The 26,686-nt window shown below is 52.8% G+C and overlaps 1 protein-coding gene across 1 annotated transcript; it reads right to left on the reverse strand.

Annotated features, from left to right (window-relative positions):
• Positions 1-254: 254 nt before the first annotated feature.
• On the reverse strand, positions 255-25,272 carry SLCO2A1 (solute carrier organic anion transporter family member 2A1). Its single transcript, XM_064666615.1, has 14 exons — positions 24,775-25,272; positions 13,567-13,704; positions 11,556-11,718; positions 9,520-9,735; positions 7,593-7,691; positions 5,878-6,011; positions 4,731-4,812; positions 3,704-3,868; positions 3,212-3,401; positions 2,028-2,187; positions 1,507-1,667; positions 1,272-1,336; positions 1,036-1,156; positions 255-909 (listed from the first exon to the last, which is right to left on the reverse strand). The coding sequence occupies exons 1-14, from the start codon at positions 24,862-24,864 to the stop codon at positions 789-791; spliced, it is 1,905 nt and encodes a 634-aa protein (XP_064522685.1). The 5' UTR covers positions 24,865-25,272; the 3' UTR covers positions 255-788.
• Between the last annotated feature and the right edge of the window lie 1,414 nt (positions 25,273-26,686).

A 26,686-nucleotide genomic window follows, 5' to 3' on the forward strand; every position in this document is an offset into this window, starting at 1 on the left:
GCCCAGGGATTTCTTTGTTCATGGTCCTGCTTTTGAGGCCCCAGCTCGAGCAAGCAAATACCAGAATTGTCTGTGCCAAGAAATGTATCAAACGGGGGGAGAGCCTCAGGTCAAAAATTGCTGCTGCTTGCAGCCCTGTTCCTGTTGGACTCGGTGATCCAGAATATTCTGTGATTCAGCACAGCATCTCCCCTGCCTTGCCTGGCTGCTGGGGTCAGCTCAGGAGGTGGGGGGAGACCAGGGAACCACCACAGTTGGAAAACTGACCTTTATTTAAAAAATAAAAAGAGCAACAAACCGCAAATGTTCTGCAACAAACCCCTTGTGATATACTTGTCACAACGCGTGTGCGGTGTCCATGCTGACCTCTGCGAGGGGTGGGGGGACACCGGGCAGTCCCTCAGGGCTGGCAGCCACGTCCCTGCTCCTGTCCCAGCCAGGAAGGCACTACCTGGCTGGAAACGTCAAGCCGGAACAGGGACCATCGCCCACAGCAGGCACTTCTCTGGGTCCACGAGTTCCAGCCTCTTTCTACCTCCTGGTCCAGCTGCTGGGGGGCTGCCCCCTCCCCAGGGTGATGGGCAAGTGCAGCTGGAGAGCCTGGGGGAAGCCATTCCCAGGACAGGGCTGGCACGGAGTGTCCCTCGCCGGGAGCACGGCGGTGCCCTGGGCTGCAGGAGAGGAGCTCGGAGCTGCTGAGGTGAAGTTGCTCCCGAAAGAAGGTAAAACGAACCCAAATGAGACAAAGAACTGGCAGTGCATGGTGGGGTGTGGAGTCAGTCCCTGGGCTACACCAGCCCCGCTGCCTTCTCCTGCACGTTGTACTCCTTGCTCCTCTTCACCTTCCAGCTGATGAGGGCGAGCAGGACGGTGCCCACCACCTTGTAGCCCACCTGCAGCCCCAGGTATCTGCCGGGAGAAGAGCAGGGAGATGCCGTGTCCAGAGGTGGCACCTTCAGCTGGCCCCAGGCTGAGCTGGGGACCATCCCTGTGGCCAAGGCCACCAGGGGGACAGGGCACAGGTGCCAGGGGTACCTGTTGCGGAGGAAGTTGTTGTTGTAGTAGGCACAGAACCGGCGCTGGGTGCACTGCTGCTGCCAGTAGATGCAGGACGAGTCGATGAGCGCTCCGAACATGGCTGGGGCTGGCAGCCAGGCTTGGGAGAAGAGAGGATGGAGTCAGGCTGCTGTCCCTGATGAGGTTCAACACCTCCTGGGGCTCCAGCAAACCTTCACTGCTCCCCTCAGTCTCATTAGGAGATGGACACTCACCCAGCAGCCTCATTAGTAAGAACTGGACGCCGATGGCAAACGACTTCTCGTCCTGGTTCACCACCCTGCAGGGGAGAAGCCATGGGAGGTCAGAGTGGTAGTGCTGGCTCTGGGTTTGGTCAAGACTTGGGCTGGTTGCACATTTATGACATCCCATGGATCCCAACGTGGGGAACCATAACATCACACTCCCCCCTGTGACTCCTGTGTGCCCCCACCCACACCCAGTGCTCACCGTAACACCATCATGTAGAGGGGGTTGTGGGACAGGCAGGCAACCAGGGCAGCGAAGGAGATGAGGAATATGGCAGGAAAGAGCATGTCAGAGCAGCTGAGCGGACAGGAGCCTGAGTACAGCTCCTTCCCAGGGGGGATCTGGGAACAGTTCTTGTAGATCTGTTGAAAACGTTTAGAACAGAACAAACATAAGACTCCCAAAGCCAAGAGCAGGGATTTTAGTGACCCATCGGACCACAGCCCTTTGCAGGAGACCGACGAGAGCATCATCTCCAATTTTAAGGCCACAGCCATGGCATCCTGCAATGGGATGTGCCATCATCCCTGTTTCTCCAAGCAGACTCCCAGGAATTCTCCATGGCACCTTCCCAGGACTCCAGCTCCCTGGTAGACTTCCCAGCACACTGTGCCAAAAAGGTTCCACCCCCTTGTTGCATCTGTCAGGTTCCTGCAGCATCACTCCCCTGTCCCCAGCGAGCAGAGGTTCAGGCTGCTTTGCAAACCACGTGCTTTACTCACCACTTGGTTGGGGTTGGAGGAATTGATGGTGCTGCTGGTGCAGCCAGCAAAGCAGGGCGAGATGTACTCCACCTTGTTTTCCCAGCACACCGGGTGGAAGATGTGCTTGGAGCAGCGGCACCCACTCGGCTCCTCAACCTGCTGCTGGGAACTCAGTGTACTGCCAAAAAGAAGGAGGGAAAAATGGGGAAAAAAATTAAGAAATAGGACAGAAAGAAGAAAAATAAAAGTCTCTCTTACTAGTTGACCGGTTTTCCCGTTCCTGTTTGGACTGGGACACTGCCAGCAGCAGCCTGGCCTCTTGCCAGCCCCTGATCCCCGCAGGTACCTCTGGAAGTGTACAGTGAATGTCGCAGGAATTATGTTATGTCTCCAAACAAATACTCACACACTTCTTTTTTCCTTTTTTTTTTTTTTAACTTCCCTCCCCAGGCCAAACTCCTGGAGAAATGGACCTGGGCTCCATCCAGAGCTGCACAAGCAGCTGTGCGAACAGCCCCAGCTGGAAACACCACACAGACACAAACTGGGAGTGGGCACATTCCCAAACAAGCCTGATGACAGCGAGGACAAATCCAGTGATCTGTGCTATCTTTCCTTCATACCTGAGGGAGTGCATCTGCTAAGTGGCACAGCCGGAATCCTGCAGGAATGTGGCACAAGGGAGCTGTCCCTGGGCAGGGTGGGATGGGGCTGCTCCATCCCTGCAGGAAAATGGCACCAGAAACCCTAACCCTAACCCTTGCTGGCATTTCCACTAGGAAATGAGCACAATGCACTTGATATCAAGCCTTGATGGTATCTAAATATCATTTTTATCTTGAAAAGTCATGGTAAGGGTCAAAAGTATCCACTGAGGTGCCAAGAAAGGTGATGTCCAGCTCGAACACAGGAAGCACGTGAGGTGATGTGGACACAGGCACTAATATTACTAATTTCCCCCTAAGAATTCAGAGTGAAAAATACATCCTGCTTGTCTGGCATAGAAAATCAGGGATAAATGACCTCCCAAGCTCTCTGTGCTGTGAATTGCATGGATCAACTCCAGGCAAATGGGATCAAGGAGCAAGCAGCAGCATGGTGATGTCTACTGCCTCTTCACCTGCATGAATCCCTCCCCATGGACAAGCGGGACAAGGGCTGGAGAAACAGGTTGCTGGGAGCAGCCCAACGACCTGCATTACCTGTGGGGGTAGATGCCCTCGATGTGCCCTGTGGAGCAGCCCATGAAGAAGATGGGGAGGCAGAGGAGGATGGAGAACATGAGCACCACCACAGCGAAGCGGGGGATGGCCCGCAGGGAGAAGGCGAAACGTTTCATGATGATCCCTCCTAAGAGCATCCCAAGTGCTGCTGCCGGCAGGTTCACGGCTCCTGCAGGGAAATGAGGGCATTAGGGGGGTCCTGCCTGCCCAGCACTCCTCCCTGGGCAGGGGGTGCCTGTGTGGACCTCGTGGGAGCTGGGAGAGCCCACAGATCCCACCATTATCCAAGGCAGCCTAAGGCAGCTGGGAAACCTCAGGCCAGGAAAGTCACCAACCACCCCAAGGTGAACCCCAGGTCTCACTTAAAAATGAGCTTCCAGTGGCTTCTCCTGCAAGAATTTAAAAATTCTGGGGAATATGGGAGGGTGGGTCTGTGCTGATGGGTATTTTTTTGCCTCCATCCATGCTCACCTATGAGGAAGTTGGCCTGGGAGGAGGAGGCACCGTACTGCTTCTCCAGGAATTTGTTGAGGAAAGTGGCCAGACCCGCAATGACCGAGGAGAAGCTGCACTGAGCCAGCACCAGGAGGATGAAAAGGGGGTTGAGCAGCAGCCTGAGGAAGATCTTCGGGAATCCTATGGGGAAACAGCAGGAAAAATGACTTTTAGCCATGTGATCCTCACGCCAGCAACTTGTACTGGGAAAAAAACCCCACCCTTAGGCTGTTCCCAGTGAGGATGTCTGTGGGACAATGATGATCTGCTGGGGATGTCTGCGGCCATGGGAAAGTGGGATGTGTCTCGGCAGCTGGCAGGACTATGGATGAACACAGTGTTTTCCTGGGGGGACATTGTGTCCCCCGGCTCTGTCAGCAGAGGCAGACAGACTCCAGGCTCCTTGGGGCCAGCTCTGTTTATTTGGTCTCTAATGAGCTTTTCTAATTAGCAGAGAGTGCTGGGGAGAGCCGGCATCATCCATCAAAACCCCTTTGAGATGGAGAAGAGGGAGCTGGCAGCTCCAGGATATGACTGTGGTGGATGGAGAGGGAAGGAGAGAGGAGGGCCTTTATTTGGGAAGAAATCGTCATGGAGATAAAGGGAGTCATTAATCTGGTCCCTCACCATTGGCATCCCTCTCAAGCCCATTTGGGCTACACATAAACAGAGCAGTGTCAGCTGCAGTGGGGTGACCTCCTCGAAGGGGGGGCTGGTGGCGTCAGCAGCCCCGTGCCCACCCCTGGAGCTGGGGCCCCTTTTCCAGCACACACCATTTTAAGGTCCTCAAACCAATCATCAGAAACAGCTCAGGCCCCACAGACGTCAGCACTGCTTAGAGCAAGAGGAAGGCTGTGTCCCCCTTCCCTTAGGGCAGGGCATGCTGCAGCCCTGGAGGTGCCAGAGCTGGCCCTGGCATTGCCACACAACACCCCTCGGCTTGAAATCACCGTCATGGAGGTCCCCACCCGCCCACCCTCGCCTGGACGTGCCAGCCCTTTACTTTTTATAAACTCCAGCAGGGAGGTCTCTTCAGCTGCCCCTGTCTCCATCTTCCTGAGCATTCCAGCCTCCCCGTTCCGGTCCTGGAGAAGGGGAGAGGGGCAGGCTGTGGTGAGAGGGGAGCACCCATGGGTGGTTGGCACCATCCTGGGGCGCAGCGAGGCTGGGGAGGGGCAAGGTCTGTCCCAGGTGCCTTTCAGCCCCAGCCAAGCCTGATAATCACAGCAAAGCCCCATCCAACCTGGCCTGGAGCACTTCTCCAGGCTGGGAGAGCTGGGAGTGTCCAGCCTGGAGAAGAGAAGCCTCCAGGGAGACCTTAGAGCCCCTTCCAGAGCCCAAAGGTGCTCCAAGAGAGCTGAAGAGTGACTTTGGGTAAGCCATGGAGTGACAGGACAAGGGGAGAATGGCTTCCCACTACCAGAGGGCAGGATTAGATGGGATATTGGGGAGAAATTATTCCCTGTGAGGGTGGTGAAGCCCTGGCACAGATAGCCCAGAGAAGTTGTGGTTGCCCCATCCCTGGAAGTGTCCAAGGCCAGGTTGGACAGGGCTTGGAGCAACGTGGGCTGGTGGAAGGTGTTCCTGCCCACAGCAGGGGATGGAATGAGATGAGCTTTAAAGTCCTTTCCAGCCCAAACCACTCTGGGATTCTATGACTAAAGGGGTGAATTATCTCAAACTTCACTGCAGCCCCTGAGCAGAGTGGCAAGACAGCTTTTCCTGCTTGGAGGAAAAGTTTTAAGAAGCTGGAAAGCTTTCCTTTCCTGAACCCTGGCAAAAGACCTCTTTTTTAACTGTGCAAAAAGTCTGAAAGTGAAAGTTGGAGTCAGCTCGGCTCAAGTCTCGTGAGTCCTTTAGCCATAACCATGAAATATTTTGGGTCTGATTTTGACCTTTAAAGAATGGATGATTAAACAATTTCAAAACAGAACTCAATTACTTTTGTGACAAAACCAGATTGGGGCTTGGCTTTGAAAACACCAACATGAGAAATTTTAATAATTTTGCATCTTTTAAAAATCTGTTTTAATGGAAAGGTTTGCTGGGCTCCCTTCCTCTGCCCCCACCCCCACCCTGGGGACAGGTATTCCCTCCCCGAGTGCTTCCCTGCCTCCAAGTCATTCCAGCCTATGGAGATGAGGTCTCACCTCTCCTTTCAGCATGTACCGAGGGAAGAAGAAGTAAGGGATGGAGGTGAGCACCAAGCAGCCTGAGGAGATCAGCAGCCCCAGCCACCAGGCTCCAATCCACCGCTGGTCCCCCGGCATCAGGCGCAGTGTCGCTGCAAGACACGAGGACACACTGTAAGAGCTCCAGGGGTAAAAGGGGCAAATGTCCATGAAAATATGGACTGGTGGAACAGAAAGGGTCCCTGTGGGCACAGCCCAAGGATCTCTCCACTGGCATGGAAGAGCAAATGGACAGAGGTGGAAGCTCCCACCGACACTGGCAGCAAGACCAGCCCTGGTTGTGTTTTCCTTTCCCTGGCCAGGACCCTGCACAGCCACTCATCCCAACTGTGCTGAGCCTCCCAGATGGCTGCAGGATGGATTTAGTCAGCATGGAAGCACACTGCTGGCACAGGTTCAGCTCTTCCCCTCTCGAGCCAGCCCATCAAGCGGCGATTACAGGGTCCAGCTCCATCCTCCTCCTCTGGGAGTATACAGTGGGTTTGGAACACTCTGCCTGCCAGGGATGCTGAGCCAAGACAGGGACCAGGAAAGGCCGCAGCTACTTTCCTGGAAAAAATTGCTCTCCCATTGTTCCAGGCTCAGTCACTCTGTGGTTGCAGAGACCAAGGGAAGGCCCCGTGCCGGCAGACAAGCGCTGCTAATGAGCCCCATATCCGAGTGGACGAAACCCTGGGCGCCTTCTCCGGAAACAGGAGGAGAAGGTGAGAGCTGCTCCGTCCCCAGCGGAGACATCCTTGGGCTGGGCTGAGAGATGCTCACAGGAGGTTTGACAGATTGCTTGGCTTGGCATGGGGCCCACAGCTCCCCGTGGCCGGGATGTGGCGGCTGGAAGGAACCAGTGGCAGGCTCCAGGTGGGAGCCCTGTGCCAGGGTGTGGCAGGAGAGGAGCCCACATCCCACTGGAACAATCATCCCACTTCCCCAAACAGGACCACTCCACTCTGGAGCTCGGACATTATCATGGAGTGACCAGGCAGAAGCTGCCAAATCCGTCTGCCCCCGCGGGGAGCGGGCCAAGGCTTTTTGGAGCTTCCTGCCCAGGTTCATTTGTTATTCTTATCAGGCATCGGACAAAAAAGTCAGGCAGGCTCTGATCTCTCTGAGGAAACACAGGAAGAGCCACATAAATGATGGAGCTGGGGAGAATTCTTCAGTGATTAAGTTACCAGAAATAATAAGCATGTGCCACTGATAAACAAAATTATCCCTGCGGTGGCGCCGGCTTGGTCCCTCTCTCTCTGCCGATGCTGGTGAAGGGTGGTGGGGAAGAGGATGAGTAGACTCAAGCTTCCCATGTATCCATAGGGCAACAGTTGCCCTATAGTTGTTTTCTCCATCCCTGGATGCTTCAGTTGTCCCTGCTCCTCTCCACCACCATGCTGGGGTCGTGTGATACCTCCTCAGTGTGGTGGCAGTGGGTAGACCCAGCCATGACAACCAGTGCAGCACCATGAGTTGGGCTTGTCCCTACCACAGGCCTCTGCTTCAGTGGTGGCTTCAAGACCAACTGTATCCTTCTTCATGGGATGATGGAGTAGAGGAATGTGGTCTTTCCATGGCAGGGCGTTTTACAGGTCACAGGACTGGTGCCTTCTGTCACCCGTGGTTTCACAGTGACCTTCTGACTCACAGGAGGTTTTTAGGACCATCACTACTTGAGAAATACTTACCAGTGTCGACCCTCCCGATGTCCACGAATAGCCGCAGCACCACAGATCCCAGCAAGTATCCAAAAGCTGGGCCAAACACGGCGATGGCAAAGAGGATGGCTGGGAAAAGGGAACAGAGAGAGCCAGTGTGAGCAGGGAATAGTAGTTCCAACACAAATATGGCTTCTGTCTTCCCAGGTGAGGCAGGAATGAGGGGAGAAACCACCCTTTAGCACCTGGTAGATTATGAGAAGGTACCCATTGCTCAGCCACTGAAGGTGGTGTTTATCTAACAGGAACAGGAGGGGGAAGGCAGCTGCTGCAGAAAAAGTCCTCTGCTCTGCTGTAGGACTTTTTCTGTAAAAAAGTCCTCTGCTCTGCTGTAGGACTTTTTCTGTAAACCCATCCCAGTCCTCAAATACAGGCACAAACCTTTGGTGCAAACATCAGGGGAAGTGAAAGATTCTGAGAGTAAAAAGGCGGGCAGACCACCCTGGGTCCAGCTGAACCATCCTGTTCCAAAACGGACAACCTGCACCCAACCCATAAGGTCAGAATGTTTCCTTTTGACTCATTTGGAATGAAAGGATCCAAGCTCCTTCCTTGAAAGAAACACTTTGCACAACATTCTTAAACTATTCAAAAGGAAACAGTGTCTTGAACTGCACCAGCCATAAAATGAAAACAGACTCAGGGCGATGGCATTTATCTTGTACTGAGGCAACCTGGACCTCCAGGAGCCCTGAAGTGACCATCTGTATTATACACAACACACCAGTCCCATTTTCTTCATCTTCAGAACCTTTCATGGTCCTTCAGTCCCCTTTCCTTCATTTTCCTTACAGGTCTGGGAATTCAAATGTCACTCAGAGGTCATGGGAACGGCAGCCCCTCACTACAGGGGGAAGACAAGGATGCTTGGGGCTTGGAGCAATCTGGTCTAGTGGATTATGTCCCTGCCTGTGGCATAGGGTTGGAACTAGATGACCTTTAAGGTCTCTTCCAACCCAAACCATCCTGGAATTCTATGATTCTGTCCCTGCTTTTACCAGCCCAATGAGCTGAGAGGAGCGAGCACTACCCACACGTGAGACTCTGCAGTGCTCTTTGGTGGTGTGGCAGAACTTTCCTGGAGCAAAGCACTCCTGGAAGGGTCTGGAGACCCTGCCAAGCACTCCAATGCTTGTCCAAAGCCTGTCCTTGGGAGTTTAGTTCCAAAGGCTTTCCTTCTCCTCTAGTGCTTACCTTATTTTGGGACATCCGCTTTCGACTCCTAAATCACTCTGACACCTTTGGCTGCTCTGAAGACATTGTTTGGCACCAGGAGGAATCAGGTTTTTAAATAACTTATGGACTGAGCTCAAAGCTCACGTAGGCAGGTCAGCACCAGATGGGGTTTGACATTCATAGGAGATAAAACACAATTTGATGTGGAAGCCAGGACCTCTCTCTTTGCAATCAAGAATTCCTCCTGAGCCTGGGAGCCCACATCAGGCAGGGACCGATTCCATGGCAAAAGTGTTGATTTTGGACCCTTGATATAAAACCTGTGTTAGTGGGCTCTTGCAGGCTATCATATTGCTGGTTAAACCATGACCAATCAATGCTCAATAAGAACAGGAGATGGTCTCTGAGAAGCTTTTATTGCAACTTTTCTCCCCCATGAATGGCACAGGATCACACAAATGCAAGGGAAGTCCCAGCTCATCCATCTCATCTCCTTGCCCTGATTTTTTGGCTTCCTATCACCCACTTCATAAGCATAACCCTACAGAGAACAGCTGACTGTCAAGGGGAGAGACAATCTGGCTTTTTAATCAGGGAGGATTTTGTCTGAGTCCCTCTGGCTGCTCAATCTGTGTCCATGGGTTCCTCTCCAGATAAATACCTTGATATCTCACCTGTAAGGTCTGGAGGAGACAAAATACACAGCAATGGTCCCACTTACCAACGTACAGAGGGGAATTGTTGGCTTCTGCAAAGTCATCCACGTAGGATATCCCAAAAGGCTGGATGGGGACAGTCCCGATCCCGGCCAGCAGCTGGGCAATGACCATCATGGCCCACATGCTGTTGGCCTCCTTCTGGGGGTCACGGGTGGTGTTTGGGCACACAAACTTATTCTCTGGATAGCAGAGCTCAGCCTGCCCCTGGCTTTTGTTACCTGAAAGGGAGAAAAATGAGCATTACAACACTGGGCACATCCTCTGCCTCCTCCCACACTAAATCCCAAAATAGCAGGACTCTCCAAACCTGCTGGATTTTGGATGGATTGCTCATTTTATTTACAGTTCTCCTTGCCTTGCCCTTCCTTTGGAGTATTACACTGAGGTCAGGGCAGCAAACAACCAGGCTGTGATTTTAATCAAACTTTTAGAGTTCATGGCATGGAGTTCTTGGTTTAATGAGGGCAAACCTAACCCATGGCTGGTTTTTGTTATCTGTGGTCTTTGCTCCCCTGTGGTACCCGGGGCAGGAACAGGGGGTGATGCCCTCTGGGGTGACCTGGCTTCCCTGAGGACACTGTCCCTGAATCTCCATTGCCCTCCTTGTTCAGGCTCCTTCCAAAACATGCTTCTTGCTTCTTCATACAGTCCTCTGAAGACCATGGGGAGGTCTTCAACCTGCTCCAAACCACTGTGAAAACTCCAACCTGGACTGGAGCATCTTCATGGGCTGTTGATAGGGTTAATTTGTTCTTTTCCATTGCCCAGCAATCCTCATAATGTCAATATCTTTGCCCTGTTAGTCTATTTTTGCACAGTCCATCCTCTAATCTTATTCAATTTAGTGAAGCTGTTCTGCAAGAATTGCACCATGTGCAGAACTTTAGGGTCAAACACAGTTCTTGGTGCTTCCCTTCAACCAATCAATCAGTGATTCCTGATTATAATCATACCTCCATGGCTGTAGACAAATCTAACACCAGTCAATCAGGGCATCAGCATTACTTGACCAACTCATTCTCCATGTAATTCCTGGCCAGTTTCCTTATTGTTGTACAGAACTACCCATACAAGGGAGCATACAGAGCATAAACACTGAGTCAAAACTCACAAAGCTCTGGGCAGGGAGCAGGGTGATTGATACCTGATCCTTCCTCCTGTTTCCTTCACAGTCAGAGCAGCCCCTGTCCCAAATCCTGACCTGTTCACAGCCTGGTACATGAATTTAAGCTGTTGGAAAACTTGGCATCTGATGCCTGATTTACTCTCCAAACTGTCCGACTCAAAAGCCTTGGGGATGGGGACCAGCAGAGAGCTGGTTTTTGGAGGTGGCAATCCCTGAGGAGACTAAGGCTCATCGGCATCCAAGGATCTAGGTGCTGAAGTCACTTAGGAAAGGCCAAAGCCAGCCTTGTGGCAGGGGATGCAGGTGATGCTGATTACTCTTTCAGCAAAGAAAATAGAGTGTCATCATACACATGAGCTTGTTCCCAAAGCCTGCCCAGTTAAACCAGGAGCCTTCCTTAGTGTGGATCATAAGGCTTATAGGCTAGAGCAGAACAGGCCCTGGGGATGGGAGATCTTTGCTCTATCATAGGAGGGTGGTGAGGCCCTGGCACAGGTTGCCCAGAGAAGCTGTGGCTGCCCCCTCCCTGAGAGTGTCCAAGGCCAGGCTGGATTGGGCTTGGAGCAACCTGGGCTAGTGGGAGGTGTCCCTGCCCATGGCAGGGGGTGTAACGAGATGATCTCTAAGTCCCTTCCCACCCAAACCATTCCATGATTTTGTGACCACAGCACAGCTGGAAAAACATACCCAGGAGAGGCAGAAGGGATCCCACATGTAACTACTGCACTCAGAAGGGGTTTCAAAGACATAATGAACTCAGGCTTAATTAGCAAATTCTGACCTCAAGTCTCTCCCCAAAACACTGTGTCTAAATTGTGTGTGCACTGGACACAACCCCTCTCCTTGGGCAGTCCCACCCTAGCCCGGAGTGCCCAGAGGTGGTTCTGTGGTGGCACAGCTCGTGGTCCTTACCAGTGCTGAGTGTGGTGTACTCGTAGGGGTCCGAGAGGAAGTGTGGCAGGGTCACCAGGAAGGCCCCCAGCGCCAGCAGCAGCCCCCCCACGCCGATCACCCGCGGGCGGTGCACGCGGCTGCCGAAGTAGCTGACGAAGATGATGAGGACCACGTTGCCAATCTGGAAGTGTCAGAAGACATCACAGAGGGTGTTAAGACCTTATAACTGTGCCCAGTTGGGTGGAGAGCTCTGTTATGTGGTGGTGTTTGGCAGAGCAGGAGCGGCGCAGCCTCCACTCTGCACGTTCACAGCGAGTCAGTGCTCCCTTCTCACCTAAAACCAGCAGGGCACCTCCTTGGCTTCTGCCACCTCTGTGCATCCCTTGTTGTCATGAACAACTTCACGGCCTCCCTGTGGTCTGCATGGGGTTTCTTTCAGTATCCAGAGCTGTCCCCCACCCCGCAGGAATCACAGAATCGTTAAAGTTGAAAAAGCCTTCTAAGATCATCAAGTCCAATCATTCACAGCGCTGCCAAGGCCACCAGTAACTCATGTCCCCAGCTGCCACATCCACAAGGCTTTTAAATCCCTCCAGGGGTGAGGACTCCACCACTGCCCTGGGCAGCTGTGCCAGGGCTGGACAACCCTTTCCAGGAAGGAATTTTCCCCCATATACAAACTAAACCTTCCCTGGCACAACTTGAGGCCATTTCCTCCTGTCCTGTCACTTGTTACCTGGGAGAAGCGTGACACAAACTATTTCCTACAAAACACATCAAGAAATGAAGGGTGTTGCCTCCATTCCTATGACTCAAACAGACACAAGCCCAGCTACAAGGTCCGGCTCACTGCAAATATTTGTGACTCTGGACATTTGCAACTGCAGATGCAATCAGCTAAAAAGCCATGAAATCACTCAGCTCACTCAGGCAAGTGGGTGAACACCACAAAATTACCATTCAAGGGCTTTGCCAGCTTGGGACAAGCTAGACATGATTTTAACTTTGGCATGTTGGAGCTGTCCCTGCTCATTGCAGGGGGTTGGGTCAGATGGCCTTTAAAGGTCCCTTCCAACACACGATTCTATGTATGGCTAAGAAAACTTTCTGTTTATGTTTACATGGGCTTCCTTGCTTGTCTCTCCGTGGTTTTTGTTCTTGGAATTACTGCAGGCACCAACGCAAAGAGATTGTTGTCCCGGACAGGCTTGGAAGTCACAGCCAGTAGGGAGTCTCAGTAGGCTCTGAGACAGTCTTTTTAACCCCAAATGTAGGTGCTGGCTGAGGTAAGACCATTCACTTCCCCAAGGACCTAGCAGGATTCCTAGTGCCCAGATTCCTGATGGAGCACCCCATGTGCTCACCAGGGAGCTCATCAGCAAGGTGAGCTGCCACCAAGCACTTTGTCTCTGAAAGCAAAATAAAATCTCCCCCTGCACGCCTTTTCCTAGTTGGCCTTGAGGAGCTACCAGGAAGGATACAATTCCTGACAATCTGAATGTGCAAACTTATTCCAGAGGAGTTATTGACTGGAAAGGGTTTGTGAGGAAATCCTCAGCCAGCTCAGCAACTTGCCTTAAACTGTGACAGAGGGTGGGGTTAGATGGGATATTGGGAAGAAATATGAGGGTGGGGAGGCCCTGGCACAGGTTGCCCAGAGAAGCTGTGGTTGCCCCAGCCCTGGAAGTGTCCAAGGCCGGGTTGGACGGGGCTTGGAGCAACGTGGGCTAGTGCACATGGCAGGGGTTGGAACTGGATGAACTTTAAGGTCCCTTCCAACCCAAACCATTCTGGGATTCTATATCCAGTGAAAGTCAGCTCTTGGCCACAGGGCCATCACCACATAACCCTACATTCACCCTCCTGGCAGGTGGTAGAGCAGAAGTGAAGTGTGAAGAGGTGTCCAAGTGCACAACAACAGCTGCTTCATCCAGCACACGTGGGCATGGCCAAGGAAGCACTGGGTGTGAACAACCCTGACAGCCTATTTTGGGAAGGTGCCCCCCGTGTTCTGGCCACTCCCAGTTACCTCATGCAAGCTGGAGATGAAACCTGAAGAGAGACTGGAGAGCCCAAAGCGCTTCTCGATGGTGGTGAGGCTGCTCTTGAAGTTGGCACTGTAGAGGAGCTGGGAGAGCTGGAGAAGCCCGTGGCACAGCACAAACACCTGTGGGCAAACAAAACGTGCCATGCCAGTGAAAACCCTGTTAGAATCATAAGCTCATTAATGTTGGAAAAAATCTCCAAGATCATCAAGCCCAACCTTTGACCAAGAACCACCATGGCCACTAAACCATATGGCAAAGTGCCACATCTACTTGTTTTTTGACGACTTCCAGGGATGGTGACTCCACCACTTCCCTGGACACCACATTCCAATGATTAACCACTCTTCCAGTGAAGAAATTGTCTCTAATATCCAATCTGAACCTCTCCATGCACCACTGGAGGCCGTTTGAGGCCGTAGTGCCTGGTTGCTGCTGCATGACTGCTGGTGATCACACCCTGTGGGAGTGGACTCGAGTTGGCTTTGGCCAACAGTTGCACCTCTGACACGGAACATCCTTGGGTTCACTCAGCTGTAAAGTCCATTAACAGACCCTGCTCCAAGGGCTGTTACTAGAAAAAGCTGAAAAAGGGCTTTAAAATCCCCAGAGGGAAAGGATGAAATATGCACATGGTCTCACTACTGGAAGACCTTTGTAGTATTTCAAAAACAGCATCTTCCCTTGAGCCAGGCTGTGAGCCGGGCCAGGAGCAGAGCTGCATGGAGGCAGAGGAGGGAAAATAGAGAGAGTTTAGGGGGCAGGGCAGAAATCTTGTCCAAAGAACCCGGGTGGCCTGTGAGAGGAAGGCGCTCTCAGTCGGGGATGCAAGAGGCAGCTCACCAGTGTCTTTTGATCTATATTTAGGCAGAACAGTTTTTCTTTATTTTTCTTGGAATGAAATGCCTCTACACGGTGCCAAAAGTATTTCAGAATTGTTAAAAAAAAGATAAAAAAAAAAAGGAAAAGGTCTTTTTTTTTTTAAATTCATAGGAAATCAAATATTTGCTGAATACCGGAAGAGTGTCCCACAAAGATAACGGCGGGAAGTGCAGGATGATGGATGGGGGATCAAAGGTACTGCAGGGCTGACAAATTCCTGATGTCTTTGGCCAGGAGAGCAGGGATACTCCTTATTTGGAAGGGTGGTAGCACCCAGGAGCCCTGACCCCTTGAGTGATAAAAAAAAAAAAAATAAATCAAAAAAGACCAAAATTGTCCACCCAACATGGAGGATGCAAATTCCACAGGTGGGTGGAGTGGTGTTTTGGGGAGCAGAGGAAGATGCCAGGTCCAGCAAATGTGGCAGAATTTGGGTAGAAGGTGGGCAAGAAGATGGTTTCTTTGGAAGTTTCTCCTGCAAGGGAGGAGAGCTCCAGCCAGAAGACCCGGCTGGGTGTCTAAAATCATTAAGAGATAGGAGAGATGCTGACAGACAGGAGGAGACAAGAGGATGGAGATGAAGGGAAGGAGAAAATGTAGTCCTGACAGTGCAAGGGCAGGCTGGGAACAAACCTGGAGACCACAGGAAAATCAAAGGAGAAAGGCAAACACCCCAAAAATGAGGAAAGAAGGCTCACAGGGACAGGCTGCCACCACGGACTTCCCAGCCACATCTCAGAGGGGTGACAGCAGACAGGCTGGTACCTGGCTGGCGTCTGGCTGGCGTCTGGCTGGCATCTGGCTGCCTGGTAACCAGGCAGGAGGGAACAAATTCCCAGGCTGGGACTTTGCCCTGACAAAAAGCCACAGAGCTTACATGGGTGTAACGTGGGAAATCCTCCCAGAAAGGGACAAAGTGGAAGTGAAATATCTCCAGTGAACTCTTGAAGCAGAATTACCTCTCCACCCTCCAGCTATCAACTCCCATGCTCAAAACCCCATCCCAGCACACGGTCCTGCGGGTGGTAGCTGGATCCACCACCTTCCCCTTCCCCAGCCCTGAGCTGGGATCACCATGGGCTGGTCTGGAGCAGAGAAGTGACTCCTGCAAGGATGGGAACTGGAGGAGGGATCTTGTTGCCTGAGAACATTAATTTTTGCTCCTGCAGCTCTGTCCAGACCCTGCTGAAGTCTCTGGAGTAAGGAAGCACCAGCTAAACAGTGGCAGGGACCTCCTGAGCTGCAGAGCAGCTGGAGGCAGAGCTCTCCCGGCGTGAGGCGTCAGTTGCAGAGGCAGAGCTGTTTACCAACAGGGAGGGAAGAGGGTGGATCACCCAGGCCTAATTTAGTGCAGCAAATGTCAACCCAATCCCAGGGCAGATGGAGAGATGAAGTGTTGGAGAGAGAGAGAATGGAAGGATGGAAGGGAAGATGAGGAGGAAAGGCAGCCTGACATCCCAGAATGCTGGAGTTGGAAGGTGACGGGGAGAAGATGGAGGTATGGAAGGACCATGGGGACCACAGTAGGAAAGGAGAGGGACAAGCCATGGTCAGAGAGGGCAGGGGGGAGAAGGCAGATCTGGCAGGAGATGAACCAAGATGTGTTTATGCCTTGGTGATAACCTGGGCATGGATGAAATGGAGCCCTGGATCCTGAGGTGCCTGGGAGCAAGCTGGGGCTGCCTGCTCCCCATCCCACGAGGGAAGGCAAGGTGGGAGAAATGCAGATGGAGAGCATCCATGAAGGGAGAGGAATATTTTGGGTGTGGCTGCTTCCCCCTGCCCATGAGTCCTTCTAATCTGGCTCCTGTGAGTGGAGTTAACCAGAAAGGCAGCAGAGCCAGAAGGATGCTCCAGGGATCCATCCCACCCTGAGACCACACAGCAGCCTCAGCCCTTGGATGTGGAGAGGCCTGAGGATGGGATGGGAAGGGCAGGGGAGATGTTTTTCCTTGGGAAGAAGCTGCCACCCAGAACAGTTGGAGCAAAGCAAAACAGCCTTTACTCTGGGACTTGTGCAGCTGGAGCTTGGCTTTCCCAGACGCACTCCGACTCTCTGGAGGTGAGAGCTGTGCCTGATTTAAGACTTCCCCTGCACTCAGCAGACTCAGTTTTAATTAAAATAACGACAGCCCAAACCTTGAAGGCTCTGAGTGGAAATAGTTGGGAGAGGTGATTACTTGGAGGGCTCCCCAAAAGGAGCCTGTGAATGCCCCGAGTCTGGTGGAGATCGGGGCACCACTCTCCCGGGTCCCCCCAAAGGTCCTCAAGGGTCTTTTCCATCCCTGTCCTTCTCCCCATGCATTCCCACCCCCACGTGTTCATGCTGACCACCCACAACTCGCTGGTCCATTGAAATCAGCCCCGACCTGGCCCTTCCAGCTGCAGAGCACTGGATGTGCTGCGCTGACCCCACACACCCGCCGAGTGGCCCTGGGAGGGGACGGAGCTGCCACAATCCATCCTCCCTAATGACAGAAAGGGGCTTTTAAGGAAGAGCCGAGCTCGTTTGCCGGGAGGTTTCGCTGAAGCAAAGCCAAGGCGAGGGTGAAGGCACAGTGGGAGGTTAAGTAGCCGGGGACACTCCCAAGTGCTGACCCTCCGGAGCAGATGCTCCCCTGAGAGCCTGGTGGATTTTGGAGGCTGCAGGCTAGGAGCAATCGCAGACAGCCAGGGAGCAGCACAGAGAGGCGAAAGGCATGTACCCACACGCATCCACACACAAAATCCCCTCTTAATCATCCCCACACTTCCTTCGGAGCGCCGAAGAAATCCTGACTCCAGGCTGTTTATACAAGACGTTTGACTCCTTTCCAAGATGAGCTTCGTTTAAAAAGGAAACAAACTTCTGGGGAAGGTCCCTGGCAGACAGGCTGTTGCCCCCACCCAGCTCGTGGGCACCAGCACCTCCCAGGGCAGTGCTTTTTCCAAAGGAAGGTAAACCCACCCTACTGCAGGGAACAGAGGGGACTTGGTCCTTCCATGCTCTGGACAAGGAGAGCTGGGAACAATTCGGTCAATCCCAACCCAAGCCTCCTTCAGAGAAGATGTGTCCAACAAATATTTAGATTTCCTTTCATTTCAAAGTGAAATGAAGGTGAAACACCTCTATGGAGCCTCAAGGAGCGAGGAGACTCCTCCAGGAGCCAGGAGAAAACCTCTCCAGGTGGGAGCCTGGCTGTGCTCTGCAGGGACCAAGGGTTTGGGAAGATGCTGCTACCTGCAGCATGGTTACTGTTCCTTCCTCTCTGCCACCTGGAGGAGGGAGTTAAGGGTTAATTCCTTGCTCTGTTTCCCCAGTTCATGACCAAAGTCATCTCTTGCCTCATTTTTCAGTGTCTTCCCCTTGGCAGGCCTGGCTGGAGATAAAAAAGGTGTAAATGCTGTTGACACGGGTGCTAATCCCTGTGCCCAACAGCCTTCCCTCAGCAGTGTGGATGGAAAGAGCCAGGGCTTTGTTAGATGGACACATGGACTGCCTGGGGAGCAGAGTCCCTCACAGTCCCAGGTGACTGATGACACCGAGGTAGGACATTGCCCAGAGCAGAATTAATCTGGCTGGAGTAAACCTTGGAAAAGAACTAGGAACAAGGATGCTCTGTTAGCTCTTTCCCTACACATGGCACTACTGGAGTTGCATTTTAGGTTCCAGAGAGCCTAAAATTGTTTCACTGTGGTGGAAAGTCAGGAGGCATTCCTCCCAAAGCAGGAGACCCCAACTTGCCCACATCTGAAGGCTCCTCCCACTTTAATCTCCTAAACTTCCAAGGGACAAAAAAAAAAAAAAAAAAAAGGGAGGGGGGAACTGTAGGAATTAATAAGAATACCCCCAAAATTTTAAAAGGGAGAAGACAAGCTGTTTATTTTAGAGGTTGTATATGATCAACTCTTACTACACTGGGAGACTCTCCTGCAGTAGGACAGCTGAGAACACTCAGTCCAAAAGAAATATATCAGCTGGAAAGGGAAAGAACAGGGAAATGCATCCCTTCTCGGCATCGCTTTCCTATGGGTAGCTGCCTGGATTTAGAGATCTAAAAGCACCATGAAAGATGAAAAAAAAAAAAGCAACATTTCCACAGAAGGAACCAAATACCCAGCACACAGGCTGTCCCGCAGCACAGAACATCTGAGCTCAGCCAAGGGGCAGAAGTTGGCTCCCAAATGTTATTTCTACTGCAAATAATAAAAGAATATAAAAATTAAACTGATCAGGGATTGCCTGAAGCACGTTGGAATGATGAGTCTCTGCTGCCAAGCAATGCACATTTTACAGCCCCCAGTTGTGACGAGCAAAGACAATATTTGCCCTTTTTGCAGCGAACGCAGACATGGGATTTCCCAGCACTGCATCCCAGTGCCCTCACAAGGTCCTTGCCAGCCCAGCTTTGCCCAGAATGGAGGTTTTTGGCTGCAGAGGGTTGCTGAGGCAGACCCTCAGCGTGGGAGGTGTGAGGGTTTGATTCTTCCCAAGAAAACACTGCCTGCAAAATACGACGCAGAGCGTTCAGCAGCCTCCGACCCTCCCGCAGTTTGGGTGGTCTTTGCTCTCTCATCTTTTTCCGAAGGTCTCTTTTCGTTACGGTGCATCAGGGTCCAATCCCGGTTTCCTTGAAGGCGGCAGCTCCAGCTTGGCTTTGTTTTCCCTGACCCACAAACGTGTGTAAACACCACTCCCGCCCGGCGCCCCGGCCATGCCTCGTGCTCCATATCAGCGTCGCTCCTCTGCCACTCTGCTCACGACAATCTTATCTACACTAACCACTCCTTGCTTGTGTTTGGGCACCGAACCACCTCACCTCATAAAATTACCTTGATTCACTTCTCCTAGACCTTGATCCCACTAAACTTGCAAACCCGTTTTGCCATCTGCCTCTCTCCCATCTTCTTCCTTATCCCGCTGCTGGTGTTGCTGGTGAAGGCCAGGTGGTTCTTCCCTTTTGGAGCTGATCCCACTAAAACCAGACATAACACAATGTGGGATCCATCCAAACCCAACCTGTGTTGTCTGATGCTGGAAGACCCCCATCACCACAGGTCTTTTTCCCCACCCCACCTGTCCTAAGGACCCTCCTTGTTTCTTCGGTAAAAACACTCAACCAATTCAACATCTCTCCCTGAACAGTGCCCAGTATTGAAATATGCTTTGATTTTTTTGCTTAAATCAACGTCCCTAATCAACAGCGACTTTGTCCTCCTGGTCTTTCCCTCTCCAAACCTACAACCTCTAGACTCATGACTTGATGAATCTCCTGTCCTTGCTAAACAAAACAATTCATAATCTTTTCCAACAGGATATGAGAGCACAACTGGTCCATCTCCAGGCTTCTGAAATACACTCTTCAGCAAATTCCTTTAGTCACTTCAAAGGAAGGGACAAAAAAAACTTGCCCTGCTGCTGTTGGGACCTCAGACCCAAAGGCAGGGCTCCTTGTTTCCTCTGCAGAAGGGATCCAGCCTCCCCAAGGAGGGGAGAGCTCCCCACTCCTGTCCACTGCTCCCTGCTTGTTCCCAACACCTTTACCCTGGGATGCTTTAAAGCCTTATCACACTCTGGGAGCCCACAGTCTCCTAGTGACCCTGCTGTCCCCTCTCCTACCCTCTTCCATTCCATTCCTCTCCCTGCCATGATATAACACTCAATTTAAGCCTCTCCTAGGGCTTTTAAACTCTCCTGGATTATCTCCGGCTGACATAAGTGAGAATAATTCTCTGTTATCCTCCTGTTTCCTTTTCCATGCCAGGCAGTCCAGAGGCATGGAAAAAAAGCCTGCACTCCCAACACTTTCAGGCTGCTCCCCTGCACTCTCCAGCTCACCAGCTTCCAGCTGAAACCAGTCCAGCTCCTCTAAATCACAAGATATTTATAAAGCTCTCCTCCTTGTCATGTTTCTGGGGATCCCAAAGTCAATTAAAATAGCTCAAAACCATGAAACAGACAGTAAAGGCAAAGAAGCCAAAATATCTGAGGCTCTGTAAACAGAGAACTCCTGTGAAATAATCCTTTTCCAGTGTCTGGAAGGGCAAGACAGATATAGAATCATAAAATCATTAAGGTTGAAAAGACCTCCAGGATCACCAAGGCCAATATGGGCTTAAATCACATCATTGGGACTCTGGACTGGGGGACATTGATGGGGTCCATGGCCATGTGTGGGTATCAAAAAGACCAACCATCCACCTCTCCTCCACCTTTCAAACCTGTTTTGTTCCTCCAGGCTGTGAGGTCCTTGGTGTTCCCAGTGACACTGGGCACAGGCATCCACCTGAAGATTGGATTCATCCTGCATCTGCTGAGCAGGACAACTCCAAGCCCCCCAAATCCCAGTGCCAGTCAACACAACCCTAGGAGCTCTAGCTGTCCTTCCTCATCATAGAAATCATGCAATGATTTGGGTTGGAAGGGACCTTAAAGCCCATCCAGTGCCACCCCCTGCCATGGGCAGGGACACCTTCCACGAGCCCAGGTTGCTCCAAGCCCCATCCAACCTGGCCTTGGACACTTCCAGGGATCCAGGGGCAACCACAGCTTCTCTGGGCAACCTGTGCCAGGACCTCACCATCCTGGGAAGAATTTCTCCCTAATATCAATTCTAAGTGTCTCATCATCACACATCACCACCACTGGGGGGTTACCGGGATACTCCATGTTTCTCACCGGGGACAACGCTCGGCAGCCACCTCCCAGCCCCAAAACCTGAAGGCCTTTTCCCTTCTGCTGTGTCTCTCCGTGTGAATCAAGGCAAACAACTTCCCGAGGGATTGAAGCAGCCCTGCCCCCTCGGAGTGGGCAGCACTCAAACTGAAAGCACAACCTCCGGGTTCATTCCAGGTGCGATACGGCACCGACGGCAAACACGCTGCCAGCTGAGCCGGGCGGGGCCCGGGAATATCAGCACTGACCGAGCCCGAGTGGTGTCACTGCCAGTCATTAAGTACCACGTGTGACTGAGAGTAACTTTCAGCAACAACACGGAACTGTCACCAGCCAGGTTCCCGCAGGGAACAGAGATCAGCTGTAACCGCACGGATCTGAGCCAGGGCCACATCCACAGGGCATTGCCTCCCAGAGTGCTGCTGCACTGCTCCTGCATCCCGAGCAGCGAGTCCATGACTGCCACCCCCATCCCACTCTTCAAACTCCCACAGAACCCCTCAAACCACCCCTGTCCACCACGACCTTTCCCTCCCTGATGCCCATCCCAGGCACCACTGTGCTCCCAACACCTCCAAATATCAGTCTAGTGCTGGAAAACACCCCGAGAGCGATGGGAACTGCTGCAGGGGGCCAGTGGTCCCCTCAGAGGGAACATGGAGGGACGAGGTGGTTTGCACAGAACAGTAATTGGTTATTTTGGCCCAAGCCCTGCAAAAGGCACCCTGAAAGTGGTCCCGACAAGTGGCTTTAGGGATTAAATATGAGCTTCATACTTAAGACTTCCAAGTCTAAGCCACAGCCTCCCAAGCCTGCCTAAAGTAGGGAACTCTGTTGTGTTCGAAATACTATCCCCACCAGAAACTGCCATCACTTATAGGAGGATGTTGTGTCTGACTAATTTAAACACCTTTATAGCACCTGGATCTGGGCAGGGGGTGATGCCAGCAGCTTCCCACAAAATCTGAGGCTGGATGAAGCCTTTTTATAATCCACCATTCCCAGCTTCTTGTACAAACAAGTGCTACAAAACCCTTCAAACCCAGCTGCTGACCATGTTGTGCCTGCTGACAACCATTCACTCCAAAAGTTCCCAAACCTGGAAATTCCGCTTGGACACTTTGCTTTCCTACTCTGTCTTGGGGGCTGGGAGGACTGCTAGTGCACACAGGCTATGCTTTCCTACCCAGAAGCAGTTCTTTTCTTAATATATATATGTTTTTAACACAAATGTCACAGCACGGGAAGAGTGGGCAGGTCAGGAAAGAGTGGGGAATGTTGCTGCCTGTCAATTTATATACACTTGCTCTTAAAGCAAGAATTTTTCTCTGAGGGATGGGTGTCCCGACTCCCCACCGTCCCAGATGGTGCACATCATCCACCTGATGCCAACAAACATGTTTGGGTAGAGCTCAAACTGTTCCTTCACACACTTGCACGGCGCCAGTGCTGGGCTGTTGACTCTTGAAACAAAAAGCACTTTTTAACACAGAAATTTTAAAAGGAAAAAAAAAAAGTTACTAGAGTTTTAAAAGCATTTTTAAAACTTTTTTTTCAGGTGCTGGTTTTCCCTCAGTGCAGCTGGACTTGCAGCCACCAGGGCAGGTGGGAGTGGGGGTCCCTGCCGGTGTCTCCAGTTTGTGGGTTCACTCTGCACATGTTCCCCACATGGGCCACCACCTCTCCCTCTGAAATCACCTCTGAGGACCCCCAGACTGGCTCAGCGGTGGGTGTTCCAGGCTCCTGGCCTAATTTTGGAAGGAAGACACTGGAGCTGGAGTTGGTGGGCACAGGCAGCCAGGCACATCCTGGCACTGTCAGAGCTCCTGCCACCAGCAAAGTGACACCCCCAAGTCATCTGCCCTCGCCCAATCTCCCCTGGAAGGTCCCAGACACAGCCCTAATCAAGTGCCCTGGGGTGTGTGGGGTGCTGAGCACCCAGCCCAACTCCTGAGGCACTCACAGCCCTGCAGCTGCCCATGGGATGCACAAATGGGTTAACAAGTATTTGTTGGAGCTTTTTATTTTTAATGCTGAAGTGTGACATCCTGAAAAAGGGCTTGGCAATGTTTTCTCAGCTCCAGGCTATTTTTGCTTGCTGCCAGCTGAAGGAAGCTGTGCCTGTTTGCAGGAAAGGGCATGAACTGCAAGAAGGGCTCTGGTTTTGGGTGGCTTTACTCACCCAGAGTCATGGTCGTTACTGCAGCAGCCTGGAGCGGGTTAAGGCCACCTTTTGCACCTCCAGCAGAGGAGGGAGCAGGTCACCAGTCTCCTCCAGAGGCACATCAGTGTAGCCAGAGGCAGCCCTAAATCACCCAGGGTGACCTCCAGCTCTTCCTCCTGGTGCCCTCAGCCAAAAAGCGCCATCAAGTCACCTACTGGAATAGCCCAGCCTGGGGAGTGGGGACCTTCAGGGATGTAGGAGTTGAAGACATCATCTGGGATGATGCCTCCAGCCCAGGCATCTCCCAGAAGGAGCCAGTTGGGAACATCCCCATGGTACCCTACAATACCTCCACAGAACTTTGGGGGCTACAGCACAGCCCAGGGAGGAGTGGGCAGCACTGTCCTCCATGGAAGGTGAGGGAAGATGGATGGCAAACAAACCCCAAACCTATCCCAGCTGCGATGCCCTACCCATGGCCACACATCCTGAGAACATGCTTGGCTGAGAAGCTCTGACAAACCCTTCCCTGGATCACACACAGGCTTGGATCCAGTAACACTGGTGGGAAATCACACCCCAGCCCTGGGCACCACCGGCAGCACCGGCACAAGGGGGTCCTTCCCTCTGGCTGCTTCTCACATGTCCCCAAAGCTGCTTCGCCCACGGGCAGCTGCCGCTCCCCAAAACTGCACCCGGCTGCTCCGGATGCTGAGGTGTGGAGGTGCTGCCAAGCGAGGCACGAAAATCCCCCCCCCCCCCCGGGGAATCCTGGCCAACGCAGGCGGATGCCCCGGGGACAGGGACCAGCACGTGCAGCAGCCTCGGTGCACATCCAGAAACGGGCCGAAAAGTGGGGGGAAAAAAAGACGGGGTGATGGGTGGTGCAAAATCAGGATGGTTGGCAGGGTGTAAAACGTGACACGTGGCCGGGATGACCCGTGTTATCTCACGCAGGCAGTGAGCTCAAGAGCCTGGAGCTCAGGTAGGGACCGGCTTCAAGATGACAGCAGGTGAGTAACCGGGCAGCCAACGCCAGAAAACCCACTTCAACCCGCCAAGCCTCTGCTTCTGTCACTCAAAATGCTCTGCTCAACCAAGTTTTTAGAGCAAGCCCATGTTATTCTAGGGCAGTGTTTTCTTTTCACACCAGGATGTGGTTAATCATTCCCTAAGCAGCAGCACACCGTGTACCGGACGCTGTGGGGAAGCTCACAGAGAGCTGCCCGTGGGGTGTAACACCCATGTGCAGTGCTGGGTACCACTGTGAACCCCACCGAGCCCCCCAGCCCTTCCCACGCACCGAGCAGGACGGGGTTGCCCCGGACCGCCCCAGGAACTGATATTCAAATTCTGCATCATCAAACAGCCTTCGTTTTACCGGCGGTGCGAACGCGGGGCACGGGGACGCGTGGGATGGGCTGGGGTCACCACCCGCACAAGCATCTCCTCCCTCCCCGCGGCCCATCCCTGCCAGGCTCCCATCCTTACCTTGATGTTGCAGAAGATACTCCGGGAGCAGGTGCTGGAGCTTTTGGGGATGTCAGCTGGGGGTTTGCCAGCTTCGGGGTGGACTCCCATCGTGATGGCTTCCCGGGGAGCCCCCAGTAGCTGGGCTGAGCTTGGGCTCCCGTCCCTGTCTGGCCTGTCCCGCTGCCCGCACGGTCTGTGTCGAAAACCCTCCGAGGCTGTGAGTGAGCCAGGCAGCGTGAGCGCCAAGTTTTTATAAGTCGGCTCCGGGGAGCGATGATGAAACGCTTTCTCTTTCTCCTCCCTCTTTTGCTTTGTGCACCGAGGGAACTTTAAAGCCGCAGGAAGCGAAGGGCAGAGCGCAGGGAGCAGGTGGGAGCGAGGGCTCGGCGACCCCCGCGCGGTTGGGGCTGTGGGACGGTGTTTGCCCACCCGTGGGGGCACCCAGAGCCCTGACCCACCGCTGTGCTCACGGCCCGGGCTGCAGGACTGGGCTGGACAAGGAAACGGCACTGGCAATGAAGCCTTCCCGCAGGGAAAGCGACTGGGATTCTAGTTAAAAGCCCCCCCTGAAGGGGCGAGAGGAAGGGGAGGCACCTTTCAGCAACTGAGATTTGGCGCCCAGGTGGTGGGAGGGGGAAATTGGGTGGCCGGACGGAGAAACCCCTCCCTGGGTTAAGGGGTTGTGGTGGAAAAAAGAAACTTCTCCTGTTTTTTTCTTTCATGAAAAATAGCTGCATTTGTGAAGCTCTTGAGCACCTTTTTTTTTTTTTTTTTCTTTTACCAACACCTCTCCGAGCTTTGTTTAAGCAAAGTACTGATTTATTTTGCAGGCTCCTCTCAGGGGGGAAACGCGTCAGAGGCTGAAGGGCAAGTTGATTCTGCCCGAAGGGAGGCAGCTGCCAGTGTTTAGTCAAAATTATCGCCTTCCCCTCCATAAAGCAGGTGGGGAGAGCAGGGGGACCCCGTGGGAAGCCTCGGAGCCCACCTGGGTGTGTCCTGAGCCTGGAGAAATCCATCCCAGCCCCCTGAATGGTTTTTCCCCACGGGAAGGCTGGTGGGTCCCTGTGTACGATGCCGAGGGGCCGAGCCCCTCTCAGTGGACACCCCCCGACCCCAGTCCCGCCCGGGCTCCTCCGTGGGCACTCACCACGAGAGGGTGCCTTGTACCCATGGAGAGGGTGCCTTGTATCCATGGAGAGGCTCCCCGGGCACCACCGTCCTCCCGCCTTGCCCAAACCCTCCCAAGACAGGACCCCCGGGGTCTGACCAGACCCAGGGCAGTGGGAAAATCAGCACTGCTAAGATAAAAAGAGCTACTTTTGTCTGTCAGCTTCCCAATTTCCTAAGCCTGTCCTTGGACAGGTGGGTGTCATCAGCCCTGGGGTGGCAACAGAAGCATCCTGGTTTTCCATCTCTCCTTTTCCACTCCAGTCCCCAAATTTGCCACATCTAGGGTGAGGACATGATGTGAAGAGACCCTCTTCCCCTATCAAAGTTAGCCAAGGCCTTTTATGCACCATTCTATGTCAAGAGATGGAGACTTTCAGCCTCACCAAAGAAAAGCTCAAGCAAACCAACATCTCTACTCCTCTCCCACCCTCCCCGTGAGCCCAGCGTTCCACTGACCTAATTTTTCAGGCAGTGCCTGACCCACTCACTGCTGTTCCTGTGCTCAGTTTATTCTGCAGCAGCCCATGACATTCACTTTGTTATAACAAACAGCTCTATGCTGCAGATGTTTCGTCCGCTGACTTCAGCTTTTCCCTACAAATATGTCTCCATCCAGCAAAACATAGCAGGGAAGATGCCTGACCAGTCTGTGGGAAGGAACACCCCTGCCCCTCTTGCCCCATGACCGAGGGGTTGGATACCTGGTTGTGGTGGGGTCAGTAACCCCTACAAGGGGAAGCAAAAGGCTGTGGTGAGTAAA

The sequence above is a fragment of the Pseudopipra pipra genome, chromosome 10 (assembly GCF_036250125.1).
Source record: "Pseudopipra pipra isolate bDixPip1 chromosome 10, bDixPip1.hap1, whole genome shotgun sequence".
NCBI lineage: Eukaryota > Metazoa > Chordata > Aves > Passeriformes > Pipridae > Pseudopipra > Pseudopipra pipra.